We start from the raw sequence: 27,951 nt of genomic DNA on the forward strand, positions 1-27,951 counted from the left end.
ATGGGTGACGACATTGATGGATGGGCAAACATTCATGATGACATCTTGAAGGAAATTGCAGAGCACTTCTATTCGTACGATGATTTCATCCAACTTCGTTTAGTTTGCAAGCAATGGAGCTTGAAACTTCCAGAGATCTCCAGCGAGATTTTGTGGTTGCTGGTACCCGAAGAATCTTCCAGTACTCGTATTTATGAAGACGAGGAGATCTACCATCTCATGAACTTACCTATTGCTGATGAAGTACCGCTTGATATTCAGTCTCTCGATGAAGACGAGATCCACCATCTCAAGCTACCAGAGATGCAGAACAAATTGATCCGTGGTTCTTTTGGTGGATGGTTGATCGTCCTAGATATATACCAAGGTTCGATGTATATGTTAAATGCATTTACAAAGGTCCGATTAGATCTTCCTCCAATATCAACTTTTCCGGATATAATTGACTACAATCCTAACAATTATGGCTTTGAATATACTATTCGGGATTTGGATGATGAAAATAAGGATGATATACACTGTTCGAAAAGTTTCATAAATAGTACCGAGGTTTGGAAGGTTATTATAAATTCATGTCCTAGCAATGACAATGAAGATTTTTGGCAGTGGCCATATATGGACCTCGTTGTACATTAGCCTTTTACAAACCAAATGATAAGAGATGGTTAGATCTTTCAACTAGAAAACCGTCGTTTCATGATGTCATATTTTTTGGAGAGAAGATATATGCAGTAGACGAAGATGGCCAGCTATACGAATTTGATACAAACACAAAATCAGGGCCTGTAGGTGGTATTCATGAAGCCAAACCTCCCTCTGATGCTGCGGTGGGTCCTTACCAGCTTAAATATTTGGTTGGGTGTGCTAACGGAAGTTTATTGATGTTGGCGAGACATTTTATGCCTGTAAGTCACTGGACTTCCAAATTTGATATCTATGAATTAAAGAAGAATGCAAAAGAATGGTCCAGACTAGATAGTTTGAAAAATTACGTACTGATGATTGGACTCAACTCTTCTGTTCAAATGCTGCCTGCAAGTCTTCAAACCAAAGGAAATCAAATCTACTTTACAGATAACCTATTAGAATTGAAACCGTACCGTGCCGAATATCAAGATATTGGCATCTTCAACTTGGACGATGGAAGTTGTCATTTTCTATTATGCGAAGAAAAGTTCATGTGTCCTCCTGTCTGGTGTTATTCTAGCTCATTTCTTTAGTGTTTTTATTATTATTTTAAAAGATTATTTGCAGTGTGTTTGTTCTTCCTTATAGTAAAATTTTAATGAAAACATGTTTATCTCCATTTTGTTATTATTCAGTACTGCTATTTAGACTTGTAATTTCTCTCTCTTCACTTTATAGTTTATTTTAAGAAAAATATTAAAAGATTAGTATCGGATTCGATAGTGTTACCTTTGGATCGTTAAATGGTCCACAACAAAAGATGTTTATTAAGTTTTTTAATAACTGTTAAATAATTTTTATTTAATTTTAATTATAAATTAATTTTTTATATATTATTTAATTATAAAATTTATTTTTTATTTTATAAATTATTATTTTATTATTCATTTATCATGTTTATTAATAATAAAAAATAAAAATAATAACGAATTAGATTTTTCTTTAATTATAATAAATATTTTGGTAATTCTAATCAATTAGAATTTTGTCCTTGATTTGTTACATCCGTAAACGCTAATGAAATCGTGTTTTTTGAAAATTCAATCGATTGAATTTTGCAAGGCATATGAGTTTTTTTCTAATTCAATTGATTGTTTGTGTTATCCAATCTATTTCACAATTCAATTGATTGTTTGTCTTCAAAGCAATATGGATTTTCACAATTCAATGATTAGTTGTGTTATTCAATCGATTGAATTGTGTACTGCGTTGTATATTACGCTATTCTAAATTTTTCTGCTTGTATTAATTAATTATTGTGGTGTTTATTTCGGTACGGCAATAAATTTATACGTACCAGTACAATAAAAATATGATCAAATTAAAACATGACATGTGGATTATATTTTTCACGTTAATAATTAATTTTTTTAAAATACATATCATATCAATGATTTTACTAAATCACCCTTTACTTTAATAAAAATAAAAATAAATTTTATTTAATTTTTACAAAAAAACTTAAATATTTTTTTTTATATTGGAGAAAAACAACCCTAATTCTTTAATTTAATCAAAATTCAATTAACTTTAGTTTTATAATTTTAAATATGAATCAATTTAAAAATCAAAACTAAAATATATTTCATTATTCATATAAACTAAAAAATTGCTTTGGCCTAATCTAATCTCTCCTATCCCCTTCATACCAAAATGAAAAATATATCTAAAAAATTAATCTTCTTCTTTGTATACCAATCTACTGATAAAGAGCAACCTCTCTCCTAATCTCGACTTAGTAATTGATCAATTCAACGCTTTGTAGGTCCTATTCTTCTTGGCTTGTGCATTGCTTTCTGCCCTAACGATTCCTAAGTGATTCTCTTTCCCTCTCTTATTTGATTCTCTGGTGTTCTTCCAATTCTAGCTGAGCTTACTTGCCACCATGATCTAATGAGATTTTTAGTCTTTCCAAAAATTTAGCATCAAATGAACTGATTCTGATTCTGTTTTTCTAAGCGTTAAAACATAAAACTGCCTTACTGCCTTAATATGTTCAATTTTGAGGGATTGAGTCCTGATGAATTGTTTAGTTTTGGAAATATTTTTATTATTGGTATCAATTCAATGTTTTGATTTTTTTAGTATTATATAGCGCAAGTGACACAGTTATCTTTGTTGCTATAAACCACTAGGATTGATTCCTTGTTCAATTTTTTCAGATTTGGAAGGCTTTAAGATTTAAGGAGGTGGTTGAGTTGTTGACCTCTGCTGCCGATGATGCTAAATCTTTAATTGATGCAAGTGATAGACTTGTATTATATATTGAAATTGCTCGTTTGTATGGTAATCTTGGGTACCAGAGAAAAGCTGCCTTCTTTTCTAGGAAAGTTGCTCAGTTATATCTTCAGCAAGAAAATTGATTGGCTGCAATTAGTGCTATGCAAGTTTTGGCAATGACAATAAAAGCGTATCATGTTCAAAGTAGATCCTCAATACCAGATCATTCTCAGAAAAAATGTGAGTTTACAACATTGAGCTATATATCTAGTGTCAGAGGTTTTGTATCTATACTTTTCCTTCCTAATTATTTAAATACTCAATTGTTAATGTCATGTCATGTAGTGCCTTAATACGAAGAAATTTTCTGTCTTGAAGTTTCAAACACAGCCTAAAGAGGTCAGTTTAGGATTTTCACAATACACATATTTCATAACAATTTGATCACGGGTGAAAACTCATATAGCAAATAATTCTTTCCAATGTGCTTATTTGTGAAGGAAAATAATTCTTTCCTGTTAATTTTACTTCTTGTCCTTAGTATACTATGCTATCATTTAGGCTGGGCTTAAGAGGTTGATGACTGATGTACCTTCATGTAAGATAGGTTTATTTGATAATCCTCATTTTATTGTCTTTTCAGAATGCAATGAAAAACAGCTCTCTTCAGATTGCTGTTCATGAACAAGAGAAGGCTAATGGCTGCAAATCAGGAGGTTTGCATAACCTGTTTTAAGGCTTTGTTTATACTTTATATTGCAAAAAGGTGTAATTGTTAATGCTATTTGACTATTTGTTTATCCAGCGACAAAAAGAAGAACTCCATGCTAAAATTATCCAGCTTGAAAAACAATTGGATATGAAACGAAAATTGGAGTTGGAAATTCACCAACTAAAAGGAAAATTAAATGTCATAAAGCACATGGAAGATGATGGAGATTCTAAAGTTTTGAATGTGATGGATGTTTTATATAACGAATTAAGAGATAAGGAACAGTCACTTCGAGAGATAGGGACATTGAACCAAGCACTAATTTAATTTATTCAGTTAGAAATCAAGGTAACAAAGTAACTCTATTAAAGTCAAAACTTATTTATTTGATATCTAATTAACATGTCCCTCAATTGATTATTTCTAATTTATAGGTCTCTAAAACTGTACCTGTAGAAGAGACCAGCAATGCTGGCTTGTAATGGTGCAACAGTTATACTGTGACGATATTCAGCTCTCGTCTGTTACCTGACTTGTGGCTCATGGATTTTTATGCTCTAAACATTGAAACTTCCTTTCCTTTCTCCATGGTTTCTTATATTTTAAATGTTTCAGGGAGTTAAAGACGTGTACTCGTGGAAATATTGGTGTGAGGAGAATGGGGGAACTTGATATTAGACCGTTCTGTTGAATTTATGAGAGAAAAGATATAATGACGAGGAAGCAGAAGAGAGAGCTTTAGAATTTGTACAAGATGTCTCTGGTACGGGTTGAGAGATGGATCGAGAACTTGCGGGTTGAGGCAGATGCCGGATCACTTGGCTGGAGTAATGGGGGGAGGTACCTGCAAAGACACTCCGACGCTCAAGTCAGAATGGATCTAAGAGGTATAAAGTGTGAGGAATGAATGAATACCTGGAGGGACCTGGGTCCTCTATTTATAGGTGATGGTAGTTATCTTATCTTATCTTGTTTGGCTAAGATAAGGGAGACGTTTGAATTCAAAAGTTGGTTAGGAGCTCTAGAGGGCCGGTTCCGGGCCTTTTAGAAGGGCGAAGCGGGTCGGACCCGGGTAACCGGTTTCGAGGACCATTCCGGGTGTAGGATCCGTGGGTCGGATCCGTAACAGTTGCCCCCGGAGCGAGAGAGTGAGGGTGCTCGGTCTCATCGCTGGAGGAACCATTTCCTCGCCGTTTGTGGTTTGGCAAGGAGATCGTTTATTTGGTTTTTCCAGTCAAGGTCGAGGATTTGGGGAGTTCCTGGCCGTTTCATGGTCAAGCGAGGAGCACGTTATTTGGGCGTCTCATCACATGCCGGATTTGATGACCGTTCCGAAGAAGGGTCCGGAGATCGGGTCTGGAATAGTTGTCCCCGGAGCATGAAAGTATGCTTTCTTGGTCTCAATGCTAAGTCGTTGGGGATTCCAATTCTCTGTAGTTTGGGAGACTGTGAGGGGCTTGAAAAGGGCGTGACATCATCCTGCATTTATTGGTAGGATGTTGGTTAGTCTGGCTTTCCGCAAGTTGGAAGACCGTTAGCTCATGCTTGTTTTGTGTGGCCTTTTTTTGGGTCGTTATTGTGAACTTATTTTAGGCCTCTCGGTGGGCCGATTTCAAGACTTTGCGGGTGATCGATTCATGAGTCACTATTTTTGTTATTTGGATATCCGTTTTGTTATTTGGATATCTGTTTTATTGGCTTCGGGGTGATCGATTCCCGGGTAGCCGTTCACTTATTTGGATATCCGTTTTATCGTTTGGATATCCGTTTTGTTGGCCTCGGGGTGATCGATTCCCGGGTAGCCGTTTACTTATTTGGATATCCGTTTTATTGTTTGGATATCCGTTTTGTTGGCCTCGGGGTGATCGATTCCCGGATAGCCGTTTACTTATTTGGATATCCGTTTTATTGTTTGGATATCCGTTTTGTTGGCCTCGGGGTGATCGATTCCCGTGTAGCCGTTCACTTATTTGGATATTCGTGGGTAATCGATTCCCGTGTAGCCGTTTGGATATCCGTTTTGTTATTCGGATATCCGTTTGTTGGCTTCTGGATAATCGATTCCCGTGTAGCCGCGTTTGGTTTGTGCTGTCGGACGGGACAATGCTTTTGAGAAAATGAATTCCATTTATGGTTTGGGCCTCGTCAAAACCTCCCAATGTGGGTAGGAAAGAGTGCCCAGTAAGAAAATATACGATTAAACGACTTAAGCAATAAATGCAAGTAAAAAAGGCAAAATATAAAGGGTAAAGAGATAGTCTTAAACGACCTCAATCTTGTTGCTTTGGAAGGATATAGTAGCACCGTAAGTTGGTGGAATTTCAGGATCTTGGAAGCTTGGTCCCGTCTAGTCTTTCGAGCATGTAGGCTCTTTTTTCGATTACCGTCCTAATTTGGTAGGGACCCTCCCAGTTGGGCGTGAGCATCCCTTCTCCGGGAGTGGGTGGACCGATATCGTTTTGTCGTAAGACGAGGTCTCCTGGTCCAAAGTCTCATGTACCATGCTGCCATTGTACCTTAGACTTATTCTTTGTTTTAGGGCTAGCTCCCGTAGGTGTGCTATGTTCCTGACCTTGTCTGCAAGGTCCCACTCTGCCTCTTTGTCGTTTTCTCGCACGGTTCTGCGCGGACTTTGGTCTTGGCGTGCATCGAGGTCGGCGAGGAAGATGCCTGCTGCATCTCGGGATCTCTTACGGAGGGTCGAGCTGGTGTTCTCACACTCTACCGCGACTTTCCGGTCTCTGTGTATTGTGCCGATAGTGCCGTCATCGGCTTGGAACTTCATGAGTAAGAATTTGGTGAAGATGACCTCCGAGAGGTTGTTAATGGTCTTTCTCCCGAGGATGATGTTTTTAGGTGGTGGAGTTCTTGAGGATGACGAACTCGGACGTGATTGTCTTCCTCTGGCTTCCCGTCCCTATGATGGAACCGTCTGGCTTGAGGAAGTTGTCTCCGAGTCTCGTGACACCGTTGCAGTGTGTTGTTTGTAGGTGGTGGAGTTCTTGAGGATGACGAACTCGGACGTGATTGTATTCCTCTGGCTTCCCGTCCCTATGGTAAGGGGAAGAATGATGGAACCGTCTGGCTTGAGAAAGTTGTCTCCGAGTCCCGTGACACCGTTGCAGTGTGTTTGGAGATTTTCGTTGCGGAGCCGGAGCTTGTTGAAGGCACCTCGGAAGAGGATGTTTGGAGTCTGCGCCGGTGTCCACCAGTATTCTTCGAACTAGTCCTGTTCCGATTCTCGCCGAGATGACGAAAAGTGCGTCTTCGGCCGAGTTGCCGTGCTGGCAATCCTCGGGCAAGAAAGTTATCGTTTTGTCGGCTGTGGTAGCTGGGGCTTGATCTCTGACGGCCAAGACTTTGAGGTCCTTTTTTAGTGTTGATCTTGACTTGCCTGACACATCCTTGCCCGTGATGACATTTACTACTATGACCGGGTCGTCTTCTGGACTTTCCCTGGGAGGTTGTTTTTGTGTTCTCGGGTTGCGTCCTTCCCTCTCAGGCGACCTATCTTTTTTCGCGCGTTTTGGTTCTCTGATGAATTTGGCAAACTTTGGGAATTTGCCGTCTCCTATAGCTTGTTCGAGGGCGTCTTTAAGGACGAAACAGTCTTGTGTCCTGTGCCCGTAACCTCGGTGGTAGTCGCAGTAAAGGGTCTTGTTGCCGCCCGTTCTTTCTTTGAGTTTGTCGGGCTTTCGGGATAATACCCCGATCCGCTATCTGGTGGTATATCTCGGTAATCGGAGCTTGTCAGGGGGGTGTAGTTCGAGAATTTCCCGATCCTGGGTGGTCGGTTTGTGTTGGTTTGTTTGGGTTGGTCTCTTTGACTTTCTCTGGGCATCGGATTATGGCGGAAAGTCGGGTTGCCGTGTGGGGTGTTGCCGTGTTGCCGTGCTGCTGTTTATTGGCGGCTACGACTTTGCTTACTTCCTTGTCATTTATGTACTCCTTTGCGACGCTCTGGATCTCGTGCATGGTCCACACTAGTCTGGTAGTTAGGTGTTTCCAAAAGTCTTCATTCCTGAGCCCGTTAGTTAGGCAAAGGCTTGCAACTGAGTCTGTGAGTCCGCCGACCGTTAAACATTCATCGTTGAAGCCGATCGAGGTATTTTCTCGTGGACTCGTCTTGTCTCCGGGTGACTCCCAATAAGCTGATGGAGTGTTTAGCTTTGGTGATTCTGGTGGTGAATTGGGCCATGAACTTCCGTGGGATATCGTGGAAGCCAGTTATGGATCCGTTGGGGAGGGCGTTGAACCATTTAATCGCTGGCCCGGCTAGGATTACCGGGAAGGCCCTACCTCGGACCGCGTTAGCGGCTCCTTTCAGGTTCATCCTGGCCTTGGAGGCCGTTAGGTGCTCCTGGGGGTCCTTAGTTCCGTCGTACTTCATATCCGTAGGGTTGTCGAAGCCTTTAGGGAGTTTTGCTTTCAGGATTCTTTCAGTGAAGGGAGTGGCTCCCATTATCACGTGGTCACTTCTTGTGCGTTTGGCCTCTCGATGTCGTCGGTTGTCGTCCGTGTCATGTTGATGAGCCGGGTTGCGTGAGACGCTGCGATCATACCTTTTGCCGTGTCGTCGTTCAGGCATCCTGTCGTGTCCGTGGTCACGGGAGATGCTGCGATTGTATCTCTTGGCATGTCGCCGTTCTGGCGATCCGCCGTGCCTGGTTTCATGGCGAGATCTTGATCTGGAGGTTGCGTGACTTCCGTTTTCAGCATTGTGCTTTTCTTTGGGTGTAACTCGGCCTTTGAGGTCTTGCACCCTGAGGCACAGCTCTTGGGTTATCTGGACCGCCTTCTCTCTTAGGTCGTCGGGTGGCCGGGCTTCATGGCGCTTGGAGAGACGGATGAGGGAGTGGTGAATGAGAGGGTCCAAGAGGTGGAGGTGTCTCACTAAAGGGCTGCGAATGTGTGTTATCGCTGCAAAGGTGATGCAAGTTAAGAAAACATTATTCCTTTGGGATTTCGCCGTTGGAGTAGGGCGAGGGTGTGTTATCCCTGCAAAGGTGATGCAAGTTAAGGAAACATTATTCCTTTGGGATTTCGCCGTTGGAGTAGGGCGAAGGTGTGTTATCCCTGCAAAGGTGATGCAAGTTAAGGAAATATTATTCCTTTGGGATTTCGCCGTTGGAGTAGGGTGAGGGTGTGTTATCCCTGCAAAGGTGATGCAAGTTAAGGAAACATTATTCCTTTGGGATTTCAGTTACACGCAAGAAATCTGAGTTTGATGATTGCTCTTCTGGATTATCCGCCATGCCGCCACAACGTTGCAGAGTTCCCCACAGACGGCGCCAATGTACAAGATGTCTCTGGTACGGGTTGAGAGATGGATCGAGAACTTGCGGGTTGAGGCAGATGCCGGATCACTTGGCTGGAGTAATGGGGGGAGGTACCTGCAAAGACACTCCGACGCTCAAGTCAGAATGGATCTAAGAGGTATAAAGTGTGAGGAATGAATGAATACCTGGAGGGACCTGGGTCCTCTATTTATAGGTGATGGTAGTTATCTTATCTTATCTTGTTTGGCTAAGATAAGGGAGACGTTTGAATTCAAAAGTTGGTTAGGAGCTCTAGAGGGCCGGTTCCGGGCCTTCTAGAAGGGCGAAGCGGGTCGGACCCGGGTAACCGGTTTCGAGGACCATTCCGGGTGTAGGATCCGTGGGTCGGATCCGTAACAGAATTGTATTCAGTGTGTTTGTTCTTTCTTGGAGAAGAAAAGTCGTGAGATATACCGAATTCCTCACAAAGAGATTCAAATAATTAGTTTTTAAATTCAGTTTCATGATCACTTCTTATCAAGGTTTTGAAAACTGAACCGATCATCGAACTGCTCTAGTTATTGGTTCACTGGTTTATAGGTTTAACTGTGGTTGAACCGAAAAAACTATTTTATAAAAAAATAATAATTAAAATATAAATAAACACACAAAAATATAATTATAGACTAATAATCTTTAAAATATTATCCAAATTAAAAGTATTACAATCAACCACAATATTATAATCTCATCCAAATACAAACACAAAAGTCAAATAACAAAAAAAATAAATAATCAATCACAAACCATTCAATTATTCACCATCTTCATATTACATGTCAATTTGCTGCATAGAGAATACTAACATTTTGAGTGTTGTTCATTCAGCAATAGAGAGTATGTAAAGGTAAGATTGGGTGAATTAGAGAGATGGTGTATTGAGGCCACTGATGAGGTGAGCACCAATCAACCATTTGAGATCATTTCTTCTATTCCATATTTATATCATAACCTGAATCTGTCATGCACAGTATATTGGCTCAGCTTGGGAGAAACGGAAACATATTGAGCAAGCTGTAGGATTCCTAGTAAAAGTCAGTTTTACAGAATCTTGAATTCATATTCAAACAATCAAACGAAAAAAAGTCAATATTGCTCATCTTTCATTCAATTCTTAATCTCAAGTATTGCATCAGAAACCCAAAAAAAACATTTAATGAAGTAACAAAGGAGCTCTGCGCAGTGAATGTCATCTTTTTAATTTATAGCTACCTGTAAATTGATATTCCTCAATTCCATTCTCTTTCTAATAATAAGAACAATTAATTAAGATCAACATCATGAATAATTTATATATTTAACAATTTATAAAATTAACAAATTATCAAAAGGTCAAGAACAACATAACAACTTAACAATCTAAAATTTAAAAGTTAAGAACAGCACTAAAATATTAATTTATCAAATTAACAAGTTAATAAAATCAATTAGAATTGAAAATCAAAATAACAGTTATTGTAGTTGATTTGTTGATATTAGTTGATTTGTTGTTAATGAGTTTATAGACCTCATTATTGACGAATCCACACCACGTCAAGACGTTACTTATAGCCAAAAACCCATTTTGGTTGACTAAAGTAAGAATGTACCTCTTACTCTCAAAGAACCTAGAAAAAAATAAACACACAACTTATTTAAATATATAACTCAATCAATTCAATTCATAAACAAAACGGGGTGCATACACATATTTATATTAGTAGGAGAGGAGAAACTTTCATGACTCATGCGATGTCGGACTAACTCATAACACAATTAATAATATATGCTAAACTGACTACTTTAATTAATGACACAAATATAAAAATATATGCTCCTGCATCAATTCTTTCATCAGTGATTTAATTTATTGTAATTCTTCTATATAAATTTCGCCTAATATAATGAATGTATTTAATGATATATGATACAGTTGGAAGAGACCTATATAACTTGATAAACACAGATATTATCACCTGCTGATCAAAAGAAACGAAAATGAAATGACAAGCTATGACGATGTATATAAACATAAGGAACAGAGACGATGATAATAAGATTGACGAAGAACAGAGACAAGGACAAGGACCAGAGGCGAGGCAGAGAAGAACCACGACGAAAGTTTGAAAGGGGCTTGCTTGTATTGGATTATATACTATCCTCCAAATCTTGTTTCAGTTTGCTCTCATTTTTAACTTCTGGTGGAAATTTTGGGTGTTTCGGTCCCCTTTTTTGAGCCACCAAATTTTAAATTTTTGTCGTCAATACTTCTCTTTTTGGATGACCACTTCCTTCAATTTTTCTCCAGCTCTTTAATTTTCAGTCCCCAAACACTCTCAACTTCTCTCAGCAATTTTAATTCCTGTTGCAATTCTTTTATATATAACATTCTTTGAATTATATTTACTAGAGCATTGTCATTAAACCAATTCGTGTCTGCATGTCTTGATTTTCTGGGCTAGTATATACATTGTTGATCTACTAAAATTAATGCTCCAAGTTTTTTAATGACTTCTCTGGTTTTTTTGTTCTCGCACCATCTTGCTTAGAATTTAAACCTTCTCTTTATAGCCTTCATTTGTGGGGTGTTTTCTAGTAAGAAAGGTACATGATCCGATTCATTTTTCACAAGCCTAATAACCACTAAAGAGGGATATAGGGTCAGCCAGTTTATATACACTAGTACAAGATCCAACCTTTCTTGTATTAGATCTATCCCTGACCTCCTATTTGACCCATGATTTTTAAAATTGGATTAGACCAGTTGGTTGAACCGGTCCAACTAAAAATTGGCGTTACAAGTGATTTGATTCACTACTAAAAATCGCTCATGACAGAATTGGGACTGAACCTCCGGTTTGGGCTGATAACCGGCCGGTTTGCTTAATGCGGGTCGTTTTTAAAAAAACAAATGCGTTGCTGCTCTGAATGCTAGGATTTTTTTATTTAAATTAAATAAATATAATATTTACCATTTAAATAAATATAAAAGTATCTACTAAAATGCATTTCTTGTCATATTTCGGATGCACCCATAATACGTGCGAGCAAGATAATTTTTATATATAACGTTATCATTCGTAAAAAAACATATATATCAACATGCAAAACATTATTTTCTTAAAAACTAACTTATTTGAATTGCGAATGAGTAATAGCTCAAATGACATAGTCTTTCCATACTCAATTAAAAGGTTGCGGGTTCGAGTCTCTTATCTTTGGTAAAAAAAAAAAAAACTATTTGAATTAGAACTAAAAAAAGTACATAAAAATAGATAATATTAAGGATTAAAAGTCCTGTGATCAGGATAAAAAATTACGTGATCTGATTTTATGATGAGAAGAAACAGAATTATTTTTTCATTTCTTTCTGTTTTACCTGGTCCATCAATTTCACGTTTGTTTTAATATAATAACTGAACACGTACTAAAGGTTTCTCATCATATAAATGAACACGTACTAAAGGTTTCTCATCATTTAAATTTAAATCAATCTAATTTGATCTATTTTTTTATGTACTCTCTTCGAGTACGAATTCAAATGAGTTGACTTTTAAGAAAATGATGTACTAATCAATTTCGAATCACTAATTTTAAATACGTAGGACAAGATATAACTTTTAAAAATGGAATTAATTTAAAAATAAAAATTAAATTGATATTATTTTAATCATAATTTTTTTATAATAATACACATATTTTTTTATAATAATACACACAGTTTTAAATTTACAAAAATATTGTAACGTTTATAAATACGCAGTTTTGAATGATTACAAGAATTTTGTGTTTTTGTTGAAATAATTGATTTGTGCTGGCTCTGCTGTGCTGTTGGTGCTTTGTGTTTTTCTTTTTATTTTCTGTTTTGATTTCTGAAGGTGCAAGCATGGATAAGATTACAAGAATTTTGTGTTTTTGTTGAATTTATTGATAAAAATGGGCTCTGTTATGCTGCTGCTGTTTTTAATTTCTGGCTCTGCTATTTTTAAATTTTTGTTGATAATTTATTGATTCCATGGTTTTTGTTGATTTTTTTCTTTGTTGTGACTTTGTTTAGTTAGTGGGCGACGAAATCCTCATAGACAAAGACCAAGAGGAGCTAGTAGAGCTGAAAAGGGTTCAAGAAAAATGATGAGAACTCCTATTAATGGAAGAGCAAGGCCAGCTTTTGCAGTTGTAAATGGTGGAAATGATCAACAACATGGCCCTATCCACCTAGCAATGCTGGGTCGGATTATGGTGTTATAGAATTCACCAGACAGGATATTGAAGCCTTCCTAAATGAAAAGTCCAAAAGGAGAGACAGATTCAATTACAAGGTTAGTAAGATGTTATTTTAAGCTCCTTGAGTTGGTATGTTATGTGTTGGCATCAATGCTTTGTTTCGGTTAATAATTTGAGTTTGAGACCAAAGATGGAACCAAGATTATTTGTTGTTTGGGTAACCATCAACGTGTATTAACACTAAATCAAGGAAGAAGAACTGAATTCAATTATTGTGGAAATAAGAAGGAATTGCAGTTTATTGCAAGAGAAGTTAATAAAGGAAGAAACAGAAAGATTAGTAAATTAGATTTTTCCTCTAAACAAAAGTTTTGAACAATAAATAATTAATGATACAGATCCCAAATTTCCAATATGATCATGTCAGGTATCACACTATTACTGTATTAGATAGATAGATTCCAAACTCATATTTGATAGCCTCCCCAAGAAAAACTAGTTATATATCCTCCTCAATTTAATTTTAATTTTTCAACAAAATTTGAAATTTGAAATTAAATAAGATGGGATAAAATCTACCCAAAATAAATAAACAGAGATATGCAACAAACAAGACACTATGAGTTTGTTTAGGTATTATTCAATTATTAGAAAAAAAATTAGTGTGTTTAACAAAATTTTAATAATAAAAGTAAAAATATTAGCAAAATAAAAATAATATTTTTTAAAAAATTATAATTTATATATTTTTAAAATTTCTTTATTTAAAAAACATATTGTTAACATAATAACTTTAAAAATATTTTATATTATTATATCTAAATATAATTATTAAGTAAAAAATATTTTTATATAAAATATTTAAGTGCTTGTTTGTGCGTCATTATTTTGATAAAAAATATCTTTTTTCAATGAAAAATTTTTTTTATTTTTAGTGTGTTTGGCGAATTTCGAATAGTAAAAGTAAAAGTACTAGAAAAAAAAAAAAAAACATCTTTTTTGAGAAAGTGTAATCTACATCTTTTTTTAAAAGATCTTTTTTTCTTAAAAAAATATGTTTGTCATGTAATAAATAAAAAAAAATACTTTTATATTGTTATATTCAAACATAATTGATAGATAAAAAGATCTTTTTGCATTAGATATCCAAATATAAAATTACTTTTACTTTTTCATAAAACTTTAAAAAAAAAAGATAATTCGAAAAAATATCTTTTCTTAAAAACTCACCCAAATAAACTCTAAATATAAAATATTTTTTTAAAGATCCTTTAAAAAAAATTAATATTTTTGAAGAGGCTCAAACAAATCCTATATATTCAGTCACCAGAAAAAACAAATCCTATATATACGTAACAAACACAGCGAACTTCAAACAAATCCTGCTTGAGTCTGAGATATGGGTGACGACATTGATGGATGGGCAAACATTCATGATGACATCTTGAAGGAAATTGCAGAGCACTTCTATTCGTACGATGATTTCATCCAACTTCGTTTAGTTTGCAAGCAATGGAGCTTGAAACTTCCAGAGATCTCCAGCGAGATTTTGTGGTTGCTGGTACCCGAAGAATCTTCCAGTACTCGTATTTATGAAGACGAGGAGATCTACCATCTCATGAACTTACCTATTGCTGATGAAGTACCGCTTGATATTCAGTCTCTCGATGAAGACGAGATCCACCATCTCAAGCTACCAGAGATGCAGAACAAATTGATCCGTGGTTCTTTTGGTGGATGGTTGATCGTCCTAGATATATACCAAGGTTCGATGTATATGTTAAATGCATTTACAAAGGTCCGATTAGATCTTCCTCCAATATCAACTTTTCCGGATATAATTGACTACAATCCTAACAATTATGGCTTTGAATATACTATTCGGGATTTGGATGATGAAAATAAGGATGATATACACTGTTCGAAAAGTTTCATAAATAGTACCGAGGTTTGGAAGGTTATTATAAATTCATGTCCTAGCAATGACAATGAAGATTTTTTGGCAGTGGCCATATATGGACCTCGTTGTACATTAGCCTTTTACAAACCAAATGATAAGAGATGGTTAGATCTTTCAACTAGAAAACCGTCGTTTCATGATGTCATATTTTTTGGAGAGAAGATATATGCAGTAGACGAAGATGGCCAGCTATACGAATTTGATACAAACACAAAATCAGGGCCTGTAGGTGGTATTCATGAAGCCAAACCTCCCTCTGATGCTGCGGTGGGTCCTTACCAGCTTAAATATTTGGTTGGGTGTGCTAACGGAAGTTTATTGATGTTGGCGAGACATTTTATGCCTGTAAGTCACTGGACTTCCAAATTTGATATCTATGAATTAAAGAAGAATGCAAAAGAATGGTCCAGACTAGATAGTTTGAAAAATTACGTACTGATGATTGGACTCAACTCTTCTGTTCAAATGCTGCCTGCAAGTCTTCAAACCAAAGGAAATCAAATCTACTTTACAGATAACCTATTAGAATTGAAACCGTACCGTGCCGAATATCAAGATATTGGCATCTTCAACTTGGACGATGGAAGTTGTCATTTTCTATTATGCGAAGAAAAGTTCATGTGTCCTCCTGTCTGGTGTTATTCTAGCTCATTTCTTTAGTGTTTTTATTATTATTTTAAAAGATTATTTGCAGTGTGTTTGTTCTTCCTTATAGTAAAATTTTAATGAAAACATGTTTATCTCCATTTTGTTATTATTCAGTACTGCTATTTAGACTTGTAATTTCTCTCTCTTCACTTTATAGTTTATTTTAAGAAAAATATTAAAAGATTAGTATCGGATTCGATAGTGTTACCTTTGGATCGTTAAATGGTCCACAACAAAAGATGTTTATTAAGTTTTTTAATAACTGTTAAATAATTTTTATTTAATTTTAATTATAAATTAATTTTTTATATATTATTTAATTATAAAATTTATTTTTTATTTTATAAATTATTATTTTATTATTCATTTATCATGTTTATTAATAATAAAAAATAAAAATAATAACGAATTAGATTTTTCTTTAATTATAATAAATATTTTGGTAATTCTAATCAATTAGAATTTTGTCCTTGATTTGTTACATCCGTAAACGCTAATGAAATCGTGTTTTTTGAAAATTCAATCGATTGAATTTTGCAAGGCATATGAGTTTTTTTCTAATTCAATTGATTGTTTGTGTTATCCAATCTATTTCACAATTCAATTGATTGTTTGTCTTCAAAGCAATATGGATTTTCACAATTCAATGATTAGTTGTGTTATTCAATCGATTGAATTGTGTACTGCGTTGTATATTACGCTATTCTAAATTTTTCTGCTTGTATTAATTAATTATTGTGGTGTTTATTTCGGTACGGCAATAAATTTATACGTACCAGTACAATAAAAATATGATCAAATTAAAACATGACATGTGGATTATATTTTTCACGTTAATAATTAATTTTTTTAAAATACATATCATATCAATGATTTTACTAAATCACCCTTTACTTTAATAAAAATAAAAATAAATTTTATTTAATTTTTACAAAAAAACTTAAATATTTTTTTTTTATATTGGAGAAAAACAACCCTAATTCTTTAATTTAATCAAAATTCAATTAACTTTAGTTTTATAATTTTAAATATGAATCAATTTAAAAATCAAAACTAAAATATATTTCATTATTCATATAAACTAAAAAATTGCTTTGGCCTAATCTAATCTCTCCTATCCCCTTCATACCAAAATGAAAAATATATCTAAAAAATTAATCTTCTTCTTTGTATACCAATCTACTGATAAAGAGCAACCTCTCTCCTAATCTCGACTTAGTAATTGATCAATTCAACGCTTTGTAGGTCCTATTCTTCTTGGCTTGTGCATTGCTTTCTGCCCTAACGATTCCTAAGTGATTCTCTTTCCCTCTCTTATTTGATTCTCTGGTGTTCTTCCAATTCTAGCTGAGCTTACTTGCCACCATGATCTAATGAGATTTTTAGTCTTTCCAAAAATTTAGCATCAAATGAACTGATTCTGATTCTGTTTTTCTAAGCGTTAAAACATAAAACTGCCTTACTGCCTTAATATGTTCAATTTTGAGGGATTGAGTCCTGATGAATTGTTTAGTTTTGGAAATATTTTTATTATTGGTATCAATTCAATGTTTTGATTTTTTTAGTATTATATAGCGCAAGTGACACAGTTATCTTTGTTGCTATAAACCACTAGGATTGATTCCTTGTTCAATTTTTTCAGATTTGGAAGGCTTTAAGATTTAAGGAGGTGGTTGAGTTGTTGACCTCTGCTGCCGATGATGCTAAATCTTTAATTGATGCAAGTGATAGACTTGTATTATATATTGAAATTGCTCGTTTGTATGGTAATCTTGGGTACCAGAGAAAAGCTGCCTTCTTTTCTAGGAAAGTTGCTCAGTTATATCTTCAGCAAGAAAATTGATTGGCTGCAATTAGTGCTATGCAAGTTTTGGCAATGACAATAAAAGCGTATCATGTTCAAAGTAGATCCTCAATACCAGATCATTCTCAGAAAAAATGTGAGTTTACAACATTGAGCTATATATCTAGTGTCAGAGGTTTTGTATCTATACTTTTCCTTCCTAATTATTTAAATACTCAATTGTTAATGTCATGTCATGTAGTGCCTTAATACGAAGAAATTTTCTGTCTTGAAGTTTCAAACACAGCCTAAAGAGGTCAGTTTAGGATTTTCACAATACACATATTTCATAACAATTTGATCACGGGTGAAAACTCATATAGCAAATAATTCTTTCCAATGTGCTTATTTGTGAAGGAAAATAATTCTTTCCTGTTAATTTTACTTCTTGTCCTTAGTATACTATGCTATCATTTAGGCTGGGCTTAAGAGGTTGATGACTGATGTACCTTCATGTAAGATAGGTTTATTTGATAATCCTCATTTTATTGTCTTTTCAGAATGCAATGAAAAACAGCTCTCTTCAGATTGCTGTTCATGAACAAGAGAAGGCTAATGGCTGCAAATCAGGAGGTTTGCATAACCTGTTTTAAGGCTTTGTTTATACTTTATATTGCAAAAAGGTGTAATTGTTAATGCTATTTGACTATTTGTTTATCCAGCGACAAAAAGAAGAACTCCATGCTAAAATTATCCAGCTTGAAAAACAATTGGATATGAAACGAAAATTGGAGTTGGAAATTCACCAACTAAAAGGAAAATTAAATGTCATAAAGCACATGGAAGATGATGGAGATTCTAAAGTTTTGAATGTGATGGATGTTTTATATAACGAATTAAGAGATAAGGAACAGTCACTTCGAGAGATAGGGACATTGAACCAAGCACTAATTTAATTTATTCAGTTAGAAATCAAGGTAACAAAGTAACTCTATTAAAGTCAAAACTTATTTATTTGATATCTAATTAACATGTCCCTCAATTGATTATTTCTAATTTATAGGTCTCTAAAACTGTACCTGTAGAAGAGACCAGCAATGCTGGCTTGTAATGGTGCAACAGTTATACTGTGACGATATTCAGCTCTCGTCTGTTACCTGACTTGTGGCTCATGGATTTTTATGCTCTAAACATTGAAACTTCCTTTCCTTTCTCCATGGTTTCTTATATTTTAAATGTTTCAGGGAGTTAAAGACGTGTACTCGTGGAAATATTGGTGTGAGGAGAATGGGGGAACTTGATATTAGACCGTTCTGTTGAATTTATGAGAGAAAAGATATAATGACGAGGAAGCAGAAGAGAGAGCTTTAGAATTTGTACAAGATGTCTCTGGTACGGGTTGAGAGATGGATCGAGAACTTGCGGGTTGAGGCAGATGCCGGATCACTTGGCTGGAGTAATGGGGGGAGGTACCTGCAAAGACACTCCGACGCTCAAGTCAGAATGGATCTAAGAGGTATAAAGTGTGAGGAATGAATGAATACCTGGAGGGACCTGGGTCCTCTATTTATAGGTGATGGTAGTTATCTTATCTTATCTTGTTTGGCTAAGATAAGGGAGACGTTTGAATTCAAAAGTTGGTTAGGAGCTCTAGAGGGCCGGTTCCGGGCCTTTTAGAAGGGCGAAGCGGGTCGGACCCGGGTAACCGGTTTCGAGGACCATTCCGGGTGTAGGATCCGTGGGTCGGATCCGTAACAGTTGCCCCCGGAGCGAGAGAGTGAGGGTGCTCGGTCTCATCGCTGGAGGAACCATTTCCTCGCCGTTTGTGGTTTGGCAAGGAGATCGTTTATTTGGTTTTTCCAGTCAAGGTCGAGGATTTGGGGAGTTCCTGGCCGTTTCATGGTCAAGCGAGGAGCACGTTATTTGGGCGTCTCATCACATGCCGGATTTGATGACCGTTCCGAAGAAGGGTCCGGAGATCGGGTCTGGAATAGTTGTCCCCGGAGCATGAAAGTATGCTTTCTTGGTCTCAATGCTAAGTCGTTGGGGATTCCAATTCTCTGTAGTTTGGGAGACTGTGAGGGGCTTGAAAAGGGCGTGACATCATCCTGCATTTATTGGTAGGATGTTGGTTAGTCTGGCTTTCCGCAAGTTGGAAGACCGTTAGCTCATGCTTGTTTTGTGTGGCCTTTTTTTGGGTCGTTATTGTGAACTTATTTTAGGCCTCTCGGTGGGCCGATTTCAAGACTTTGCGGGTGATCGATTCATGAGTCACTATTTTTGTTATTTGGATATCCGTTTTGTTATTTGGATATCTGTTTTATTGGCTTCGGGGTGATCGATTCCCGGGTAGCCGTTCACTTATTTGGATATCCGTTTTATCGTTTGGATATCCGTTTTGTTGGCCTCGGGGTGATCGATTCCCGGGTAGCCGTTTACTTATTTGGATATCCGTTTTATTGTTTGGATATCCGTTTTGTTGGCCTCGGGGTGATCGATTCCCGGATAGCCGTTTACTTATTTGGATATCCGTTTTATTGTTTGGATATCCGTTTTGTTGGCCTCGGGGTGATCGATTCCCGTGTAGCCGTTCACTTATTTGGATATTCGTGGGTAATCGATTCCCGTGTAGCCGTTTGGATATCCGTTTTGTTATTCGGATATCCGTTTGTTGGCTTCTGGATAATCGATTCCCGTGTAGCCGCGTTTGGTTTGTGCTGTCGGACGGGACAATGCTTTTGAGAAAATGAATTCCATTTATGGTTTGGGCCTCGTCAAAACCTCCCAATGTGGGTAGGAAAGAGTGCCCAGTAAGAAAATATACGATTAAACGACTTAAGCAATAAATGCAAGTAAAAAAGGCAAAATATAAAGGGTAAAGAGATAGTCTTAAACGACCTCAATCTTGTTGCTTTGGAAGGATATAGTAGCACCGTAAGTTGGTGGAATTTCAGGATCTTGGAAGCTTGGTCCCGTCTAGTCTTTCGAGCATGTAGGCTCTTTTTTCGATTACCGTCCTAATTTGGTAGGGACCCTCCCAGTTGGGCGTGAGCATCCCTTCTCCGGGAGTGGGTGGACCGATATCGTTTTGTCGTAAGACGAGGTCTCCTGGTCCAAAGTCTCATGTACCATGCTGCCATTGTACCTTAGACTTATTCTTTGTTTTAGGGCTAGCTCCCGTAGGTGTGCTATGTTCCTGACCTTGTCTGCAAGGTCCCACTCTGCCTCTTTGTCGTTTTCTCGCACGGTTCTGCGCGGACTTTGGTCTTGGCGTGCATCGAGGTCGGCGAGGAAGATGCCTGCTGCATCTCGGGATCTCTTACGGAGGGTCGAGCTGGTGTTCTCACACTCTACCGCGACTTTCCGGTCTCTGTGTATTGTGCCGATAGTGCCGTCATCGGCTTGGAACTTCATGAGTAAGAATTTGGTGAAGATGACCTCCGAGAGGTTGTTAATGGTCTTTCTCCCGAGGATGATGTTTTTAGGTGGTGGAGTTCTTGAGGATGACGAACTCGGACGTGATTGTCTTCCTCTGGCTTCCCGTCCCTATGATGGAACCGTCTGGCTTGAGGAAGTTGTCTCCGAGTCTCGTGACACCGTTGCAGTGTGTTGTTTGTAGGTGGTGGAGTTCTTGAGGATGACGAACTCGGACGTGATTGTATTCCTCTGGCTTCCCGTCCCTATGGTAAGGGGAAGAATGATGGAACCGTCTGGCTTGAGAAAGTTGTCTCCGAGTCCCGTGACACCGTTGCAGTGTGTTTGGAGATTTTCGTTGCGGAGCCGGAGCTTGTTGAAGGCACCTCGGAAGAGGATGTTTGGAGTCTGCGCCGGTGTCCACCAGTATTCTTCGAACTAGTCCTGTTCCGATTCTCGCCGAGATGACGAAAAGTGCGTCTTCGGCCGAGTTGCCGTGCTGGCAATCCTCGGGCAAGAAAGTTATCGTTTTGTCGGCTGTGGTAGCTGGGGCTTGATCTCTGACGGCCAAGACTTTGAGGTCCTTTTTTAGTGTTGATCTTGACTTGCCTGACACATCCTTGCCCGTGATGACATTTACTACTATGACCGGGTCGTCTTCTGGACTTTCCCTGGGAGGTTGTTTTTGTGTTCTCGGGTTGCGTCCTTCCCTCTCAGGCGACCTATCTTTTTTCGCGCGTTTTGGTTCTCTGATGAATTTGGCAAACTTTGGGAATTTGCCGTCTCCTATAGCTTGTTCGAGGGCGTCTTTAAGGACGAAACAGTCTTGTGTCCTGTGCCCGTAACCTCGGTGGTAGTCGCAGTAAAGGGTCTTGTTGCCGCCCGTTCTTTCTTTGAGTTTGTCGGGCTTTCGGGATAATACCCCGATCCGCTATCTGGTGGTATATCTCGGTAATCGGAGCTTGTCAGGGGGGTGTAGTTCGAGAATTTCCCGATCCTGGGTGGTCGGTTTGTGTTGGTTTGTTTGGGTTGGTCTCTTTGACTTTCTCTGGGCATCGGATTATGGCGGAAAGTCGGGTTGCCGTGTGGGGTGTTGCCGTGTTGCCGTGCTGCTGTTTATTGGCGGCTACGACTTTGCTTACTTCCTTGTCATTTATGTACTCCTTTGCGACGCTCTGGATCTCGTGCATGGTCCACACTAGTCTGGTAGTTAGGTGTTTCCAAAAGTCTTCATTCCTGAGCCCGTTAGTTAGGCAAAGGCTTGCAACTGAGTCTGTGAGTCCGCCGACCGTTAAACATTCATCGTTGAAGCCGATCGAGGTATTTTCTCGTGGACTCGTCTTGTCTCCGGGTGACTCCCAATAAGCTGATGGAGTGTTTAGCTTTGGTGATTCTGGTGGTGAATTGGGCCATGAACTTCCGTGGGATATCGTGGAAGCCAGTTATGGATCCGTTGGGGAGGGCGTTGAACCATTTAATCGCTGGCCCGGCTAGGATTACCGGGAAGGCCCTACCTCGGACCGCGTTAGCGGCTCCTTTCAGGTTCATCCTGGCCTTGGAGGCCGTTAGGTGCTCCTGGGGGTCCTTAGTTCCGTCGTACTTCATATCCGTAGGGTTGTCGAAGCCTTTAGGGAGTTTTGCTTTCAGGATTCTTTCAGTGAAGGGAGTGGCTCCCATTATCACGTGGTCACTTCTTGTGCGTTTGGCCTCTCGATGTCGTCGGTTGTCGTCCGTGTCATGTTGATGAGCCGGGTTGCGTGAGACGCTGCGATCATACCTTTTGCCGTGTCGTCGTTCAGGCATCCTGTCGTGTCCGTGGTCACGGGAGATGCTGCGATTGTATCTCTTGGCATGTCGCCGTTCTGGCGATCCGCCGTGCCTGGTTTCATGGCGAGATCTTGATCTGGAGGTTGCGTGACTTCCGTTTTCAGCATTGTGCTTTTCTTTGGGTGTAACTCGGCCTTTGAGGTCTTGCACCCTGAGGCACAGCTCTTGGGTTATCTGGACCGCCTTCTCTCTTAGGTCGTCGGGTGGCCGGGCTTCATGGCGCTTGGAGAGACGGATGAGGGAGTGGTGAATGAGAGGGTCCAAGAGGTGGAGGTGTCTCACTAAAGGGCTGCGAATGTGTGTTATCGCTGCAAAGGTGATGCAAGTTAAGAAAACATTATTCCTTTGGGATTTCGCCGTTGGAGTAGGGCGAGGGTGTGTTATCCCTGCAAAGGTGATGCAAGTTAAGGAAACATTATTCCTTTGGGATTTCGCCGTTGGAGTAGGGCGAAGGTGTGTTATCCCTGCAAAGGTGATGCAAGTTAAGGAAATATTATTCCTTTGGGATTTCGCCGTTGGAGTAGGGCGAGGGTGTGTTATCCCTGCAAAGGTGATGCAAGTTAAGGAAACATTATTCCTTTGGGATTTCAGTTACACGCAAGAAATCTGAGTTTGATGATTGCTCTTCTGGATTATCCGCCATGCCGCCACAACGTTGCAGAGTTCCCCACAGACGGCGCCAATGTACAAGATGTCTCTGGTACGGGTTGAGAGATGGATCGAGAACTTGCGGGTTGAGGCAGATGCCGGATCACTTGGCTGGAGTAATGGGGGGAGGTACCTGCAAAGACACTCCGACGCTCAAGTCAGAATGGATCTAAGAGGTATAAAGTGTGAGGAATGAATGAATACCTGGAGGGACCTGGGTCCTCTATTTATAGGTGATGGTAGTTATCTTATCTTATCTTGTTTGGCTAAGATAAGGGAGACGTTTGAATTCAAAAGTTGGTTAGGAGCTCTAGAGGGCCGGTTCCGGGCCTTCTAGAAGGGCGAAGCGGGTCGGACCCGGGTAACCGGTTTCGAGGACCATTCCGGGTGTAGGATCCGTGGGTCGGATCCGTAACAGAATTGTATTCAGTGTGTTTGTTCTTTCTTGGAGAAGAAAAGTCGTGAGATATACCGAATTCCTCACAAAGAGATTCAAATAATTAGTTTTTAAATTCAGTTTCATGATCACTTCTTATCAAGGTTTTGAAAACTGAACCGATCATCGAACTGCTCTAGTTATTGGTTCACTGGTTTATAGGTTTAACTGTGGTTGAACCGAAAAAACTATTTTATAAAAAAATAATAATTAAAATATAAATAAACACACAAAAATATAATTATAGACTAATAATCTTTAAAATATTATCCAAATTAAAAGTATTACAATCAACCACAATATTATAATCTCATCCAAATACAAACACAAAAGTCAAATAACAAAAAAAATAAATAATCAATCACAAACCATTCAATTATTCACCATCTTCATATTACATGTCAATTTGCTGCATAGAGAATACTAACATTTTGAGTGTTGTTCATTCAGCAATAGAGAGTATGTAAAGGTAAGATTGGGTGAATTAGAGAGATGGTGTATTGAGGCCACTGATGAGGTGAGCACCAATCAACCATTTGAGATCATTTCTTCTATTCCATATTTATATCATAACCTGAATCTGTCATGCACAGTATATTGGCTCAGCTTGGGAGAAACGGAAACATATTGAGCAAGCTGTAGGATTCCTAGTAAAAGTCAGTTTTACAGAATCTTGAATTCATATTCAAACAATCAAACGAAAAAAAGTCAATATTGCTCATCTTTCATTCAATTCTTAATCTCAAGTATTGCATCAGAAACCCAAAAAAAACATTTAATGAAGTAACAAAGGAGCTCTGCGCAGTGAATGTCATCTTTTTAATTTATAGCTACCTGTAAATTGATATTCCTCAATTCCATTCTCTTTCTAATAATAAGAACAATTAATTAAGATCAACATCATGAATAATTTATATATTTAACAATTTATAAAATTAACAAATTATCAAAAGGTCAAGAACAACATAACAACTTAACAATCTAAAATTTAAAAGTTAAGAACAGCACTAAAATATTAATTTATCAAATTAACAAGTTAATAAAATCAATTAGAATTGAAAATCAAAATAACAGTTATTGTAGTTGATTTGTTGATATTAGTTGATTTGTTGTTAATGAGTTTATAGACCTCATTATTGACGAATCCACACCACGTCAAGACGTTACTTATAGCCAAAAACCCATTTTGGTTGACTAAAGTAAGAATGTACCTCTTACTCTCAAAGAACCTAGAAAAAAATAAACACACAACTTATTTAAATATATAACTCAATCAATTCAATTCATAAACAAAACGGGGTGCATACACATATTTATATTAGTAGGAGAGGAGAAACTTTCATGACTCATGCGATGTCGGACTAACTCATAACACAATTAATAATATATGCTAAACTGACTACTTTAATTAATGACACAAATATAAAAATATATGCTCCTGCATCAATTCTTTCATCAGTGATTTAATTTATTGTAATTCTTCTATATAAATTTCGCCTAATATAATGAATGTATTTAATGATATATGATACAGTTGGAAGAGACCTATATAACTTGATAAACACAGATATTATCACCTGCTGATCAAAAGAAACGAAAATGAAATGACAAGCTATGACGATGTATATAAACATAAGGAACAGAGACGATGATAATAAGATTGACGAAGAACAGAGACAAGGACAAGGACCAGAGGCGAGGCAGAGAAGAACCACGACGAAAGTTTGAAAGGGGCTTGCTTGTATTGGATTATATACTATCCTCCAAATCTTGTTTCAGTTTGCTCTCATTTTTAACTTCTGGTGGAAATTTTGGGTGTTTCGGTCCCCTTTTTTGAGCCACCAAATTTTAAATTTTTGTCGTCAATACTTCTCTTTTTGGATGACCACTTCCTTCAATTTTTCTCCAGCTCTTTAATTTTCAGTCCCCAAACACTCTCAACTTCTCTCAGCAATTTTAATTCCTGTTGCAATTCTTTTATATATAACATTCTTTGAATTATATTTACTAGAGCATTGTCATTAAACCAATTCGTGTCTGCATGTCTTGATTTTCTGGGCTAGTATATACATTGTTGATCTACTAAAATTAATGCTCCAAGTTTTTTTAATGACTTCTCTGGTTTTTTTGTTCTCGCACCATCTTGCTTAGAATTTAAACCTTCTCTTTATAGCCTTCATTTGTGGGGTGTTTTCTAGTAAGAAAGGTACATGATCCGATTCATTTTTCACAAGCCTAATAACCACTAAAGAGGGATATAGGGTCAGCCAGTTTATATACACTAGTACAAGATCCAACCTTTCTTGTATTAGATCTATCCCTGACCTCCTATTTGACCCATGATTTTTAAAATTGGATTAGACCAGTTGGTTGAACCGGTCCAACTAAAAATTGGCGTTACAAGTGATTTGATTCACTACTAAAAATCGCTCATGACAGAATTGGGACTGAACCTCCGGTTTGGGCTGATAACCGGCCGGTTTGCTTAATGCGGGTCGTTTTTAAAAAAACAAATGCGTTGCTGCTCTGAATGCTAGGATTTTTTTATTTAAATTAAATAAATATAATATTTACCATTTAAATAAATATAAAAGTATCTACTAAAATGCATTTCTTGTCATATTTCGGATGCACCCATAATACGTGCGAGCAAGATAATTTTTATATATAACGTTATCATTCGTAAAAAAACATATATATCAACATGCAAAACATTATTTTCTTAAAAACTAACTTATTTGAATTGCGAATGAGTAATAGCTCAAATGACATAGTCTTTCCATACTCAATTAAAAGGTTGCGGGTTCGAGTCTCTTATCTTTGGTAAAAAAAAAAAAAACTATTTGAATTAGAACTAAAAAAAGTACATAAAAATAGATAATATTAAGGATTAAAAGTCCTGTGATCAGGATAAAAAATTACGTGATCTGATTTTATGATGAGAAGAAACAGAATTATTTTTTTCATTTCTTTCTGTTTTACCTGGTCCATCAATTTCACGTTTGTTTTAATATAATAACTGAACACGTACTAAAGGTTTCTCATCATATAAATGAACACGTACTAAAGGTTTCTCATCATTTAAATTTAAATCAATCTAATTTGATCTATTTTTTTATGTACTCTCTTCGAGTACGAATTCAAATGAGTTGACTTTTAAGAAAATGATGTACTAATCAATTTCGAATCACTAATTTTAAATACGTAGGACAAGATATAACTTTTAAAAATGGAATTAATTTAAAAATAAAAATTAAATTGATATTATTTTAATCATAATTTTTTTATAATAATACACATATTTTTTTATAATAATACACACAGTTTTAAATTTACAAAAATATTGTAACGTTTATAAATACGCAGTTTTGAATGATTACAAGAATTTTGTGTTTTTGTTGAAATAATTGATTTGTGCTGGCTCTGCTGTGCTGTTGGTGCTTTGTGTTTTTCTTTTTATTTTCTGTTTTGATTTCTGAAGGTGCAAGCATGGATAAGATTACAAGAATTTTGTGTTTTTGTTGAATTTATTGATAAAAATGGGCTCTGTTATGCTGCTGCTGTTTTTAATTTCTGGCTCTGCTATTTTTAAATTTTTGTTGATAATTTATTGATTCCATGGTTTTTGTTGATTTTTTTCTTTGTTGTGACTTTGTTTAGTTAGTGGGCGACGAAATCCTCATAGACAAAGACCAAGAGGAGCTAGTAGAGCTGAAAAGGGTTCAAGAAAAATGATGAGAACTCCTATTAATGGAAGAGCAAGGCCAGCTTTTGCAGTTGTAAATGGTGGAAATGATCAACAACATGGCCCTATCCACCTAGCAATGCTGGGTCGGATTATGGTGTTATAGAATTCACCAGACAGGATATTGAAGCCTTCCTAAATGAAAAGTCCAAAAGGAGAGACAGATTCAATTACAAGGTTAGTAAGATGTTATTTTAAGCTCCTTGAGTTGGTATGTTATGTGTTGGCATCAATGCTTTGTTTCGGTTAATAATTTGAGTTTGAGACCAAAGATGGAACCAAGATTATTTGTTGTTTGGGTAACCATCAACGTGTATTAACACTAAATCAAGGAAGAAGAACTGAATTCA

The 27,951-nt window shown here is 37.2% G+C and overlaps 4 protein-coding genes across 4 annotated transcripts; all 4 read left to right on the top strand.

The window, feature by feature from the left end:
* On the top strand, nt 1–3,050 carry LOC130941115 (probable F-box protein At4g22165). Its single transcript, XM_057869509.1, has 3 exons — nt 1–520; nt 607–905; nt 2,850–3,050. The coding sequence occupies exons 1-3, from the start codon at nt 1–3 to the stop codon at nt 3,048–3,050; spliced, it is 1,020 nt and encodes a 339-aa protein (XP_057725492.1).
* On the top strand, nt 2,907–13,229 carry LOC130940197 (uncharacterized). Its single transcript, XM_057868267.1, has 4 exons — nt 2,907–3,147; nt 3,253–3,306; nt 3,551–3,623; nt 12,974–13,229. The coding sequence occupies exons 1-4, from the start codon at nt 3,103–3,105 to the stop codon at nt 13,162–13,164; spliced, it is 363 nt and encodes a 120-aa protein (XP_057724250.1). The 5' UTR covers nt 2,907–3,102; the 3' UTR covers nt 13,165–13,229.
* Nucleotides 13,230–14,539: 1,310 nt separating this feature from the next.
* On the top strand, nt 14,540–15,760 carry LOC130941116 (uncharacterized). Its single transcript, XM_057869510.1, has one exon. The coding sequence runs from the start codon at nt 14,540–14,542 to the stop codon at nt 15,758–15,760; it is 1,221 nt and encodes a 406-aa protein (XP_057725493.1).
* A 1,687-nt stretch (nt 15,761–17,447) lies between these two features.
* Nucleotides 17,448–27,772, top strand: LOC130940201 (uncharacterized). The gene is made up of 4 exons (XM_057868270.1): nt 17,448–17,688; nt 17,794–17,847; nt 18,092–18,164; nt 27,517–27,772. Exons 1-4 carry the CDS (start codon nt 17,644–17,646, stop codon nt 27,705–27,707), a joined length of 363 nt encoding a protein of 120 aa, XP_057724253.1. The 5' UTR covers nt 17,448–17,643; the 3' UTR covers nt 27,708–27,772.
* Nucleotides 27,773–27,951: the final 179 nt, after the last annotated feature.

The sequence above is a fragment of the Arachis stenosperma genome, chromosome 7, assembly GCF_014773155.1.
Source record: "Arachis stenosperma cultivar V10309 chromosome 7, arast.V10309.gnm1.PFL2, whole genome shotgun sequence".
Taxonomy (NCBI): Eukaryota; Viridiplantae; Streptophyta; class Magnoliopsida; order Fabales; family Fabaceae; genus Arachis; species Arachis stenosperma.

Coding starts and splice junctions, on each gene's coding strand:
- LOC130941115 (XM_057869509.1), top strand. CDS start 1: ATGGGTGACGACATTGATGGATGGGCAAACATTCATGATGACATCTTG. Junction 521..606: donor AAATAAGGATGATATACACT/GTTCGAAAAGTT, acceptor GATTTTTGGCAG/TGGCCATATATGGACCTCGT. Junction 906..2,849: donor TGGCGAGACATTTTATGCCT/GTAAGTCACTGG, acceptor CAATTTTTTCAG/ATTTGGAAGGCTTTAAGATT.
- LOC130940197 (XM_057868267.1), top strand. CDS start 3,103: ATGTTCAAAGTAGATCCTCAATACCAGATCATTCTCAGAAAAAAT. Junction 3,148..3,252: donor AGATCATTCTCAGAAAAAAT/GTGAGTTTACAA, acceptor CATGTCATGTAG/TGCCTTAATACGAAGAAATT. Junction 3,307..3,550: donor TTCAAACACAGCCTAAAGAG/GTCAGTTTAGGA, acceptor TTGTCTTTTCAG/AATGCAATGAAAAACAGCTC.
- LOC130941116 (XM_057869510.1), top strand. CDS start 14,540: ATGGGTGACGACATTGATGGATGGGCAAACATTCATGATGACATCTTG.
- LOC130940201 (XM_057868270.1), top strand. CDS start 17,644: ATGTTCAAAGTAGATCCTCAATACCAGATCATTCTCAGAAAAAAT. Junction 17,848..18,091: donor TTCAAACACAGCCTAAAGAG/GTCAGTTTAGGA, acceptor TTGTCTTTTCAG/AATGCAATGAAAAACAGCTC. Junction 18,165..27,516: donor TAATGGCTGCAAATCAGGAG/GTTTGCATAACC, acceptor GACTTTGTTTAG/TTAGTGGGCGACGAAATCCT.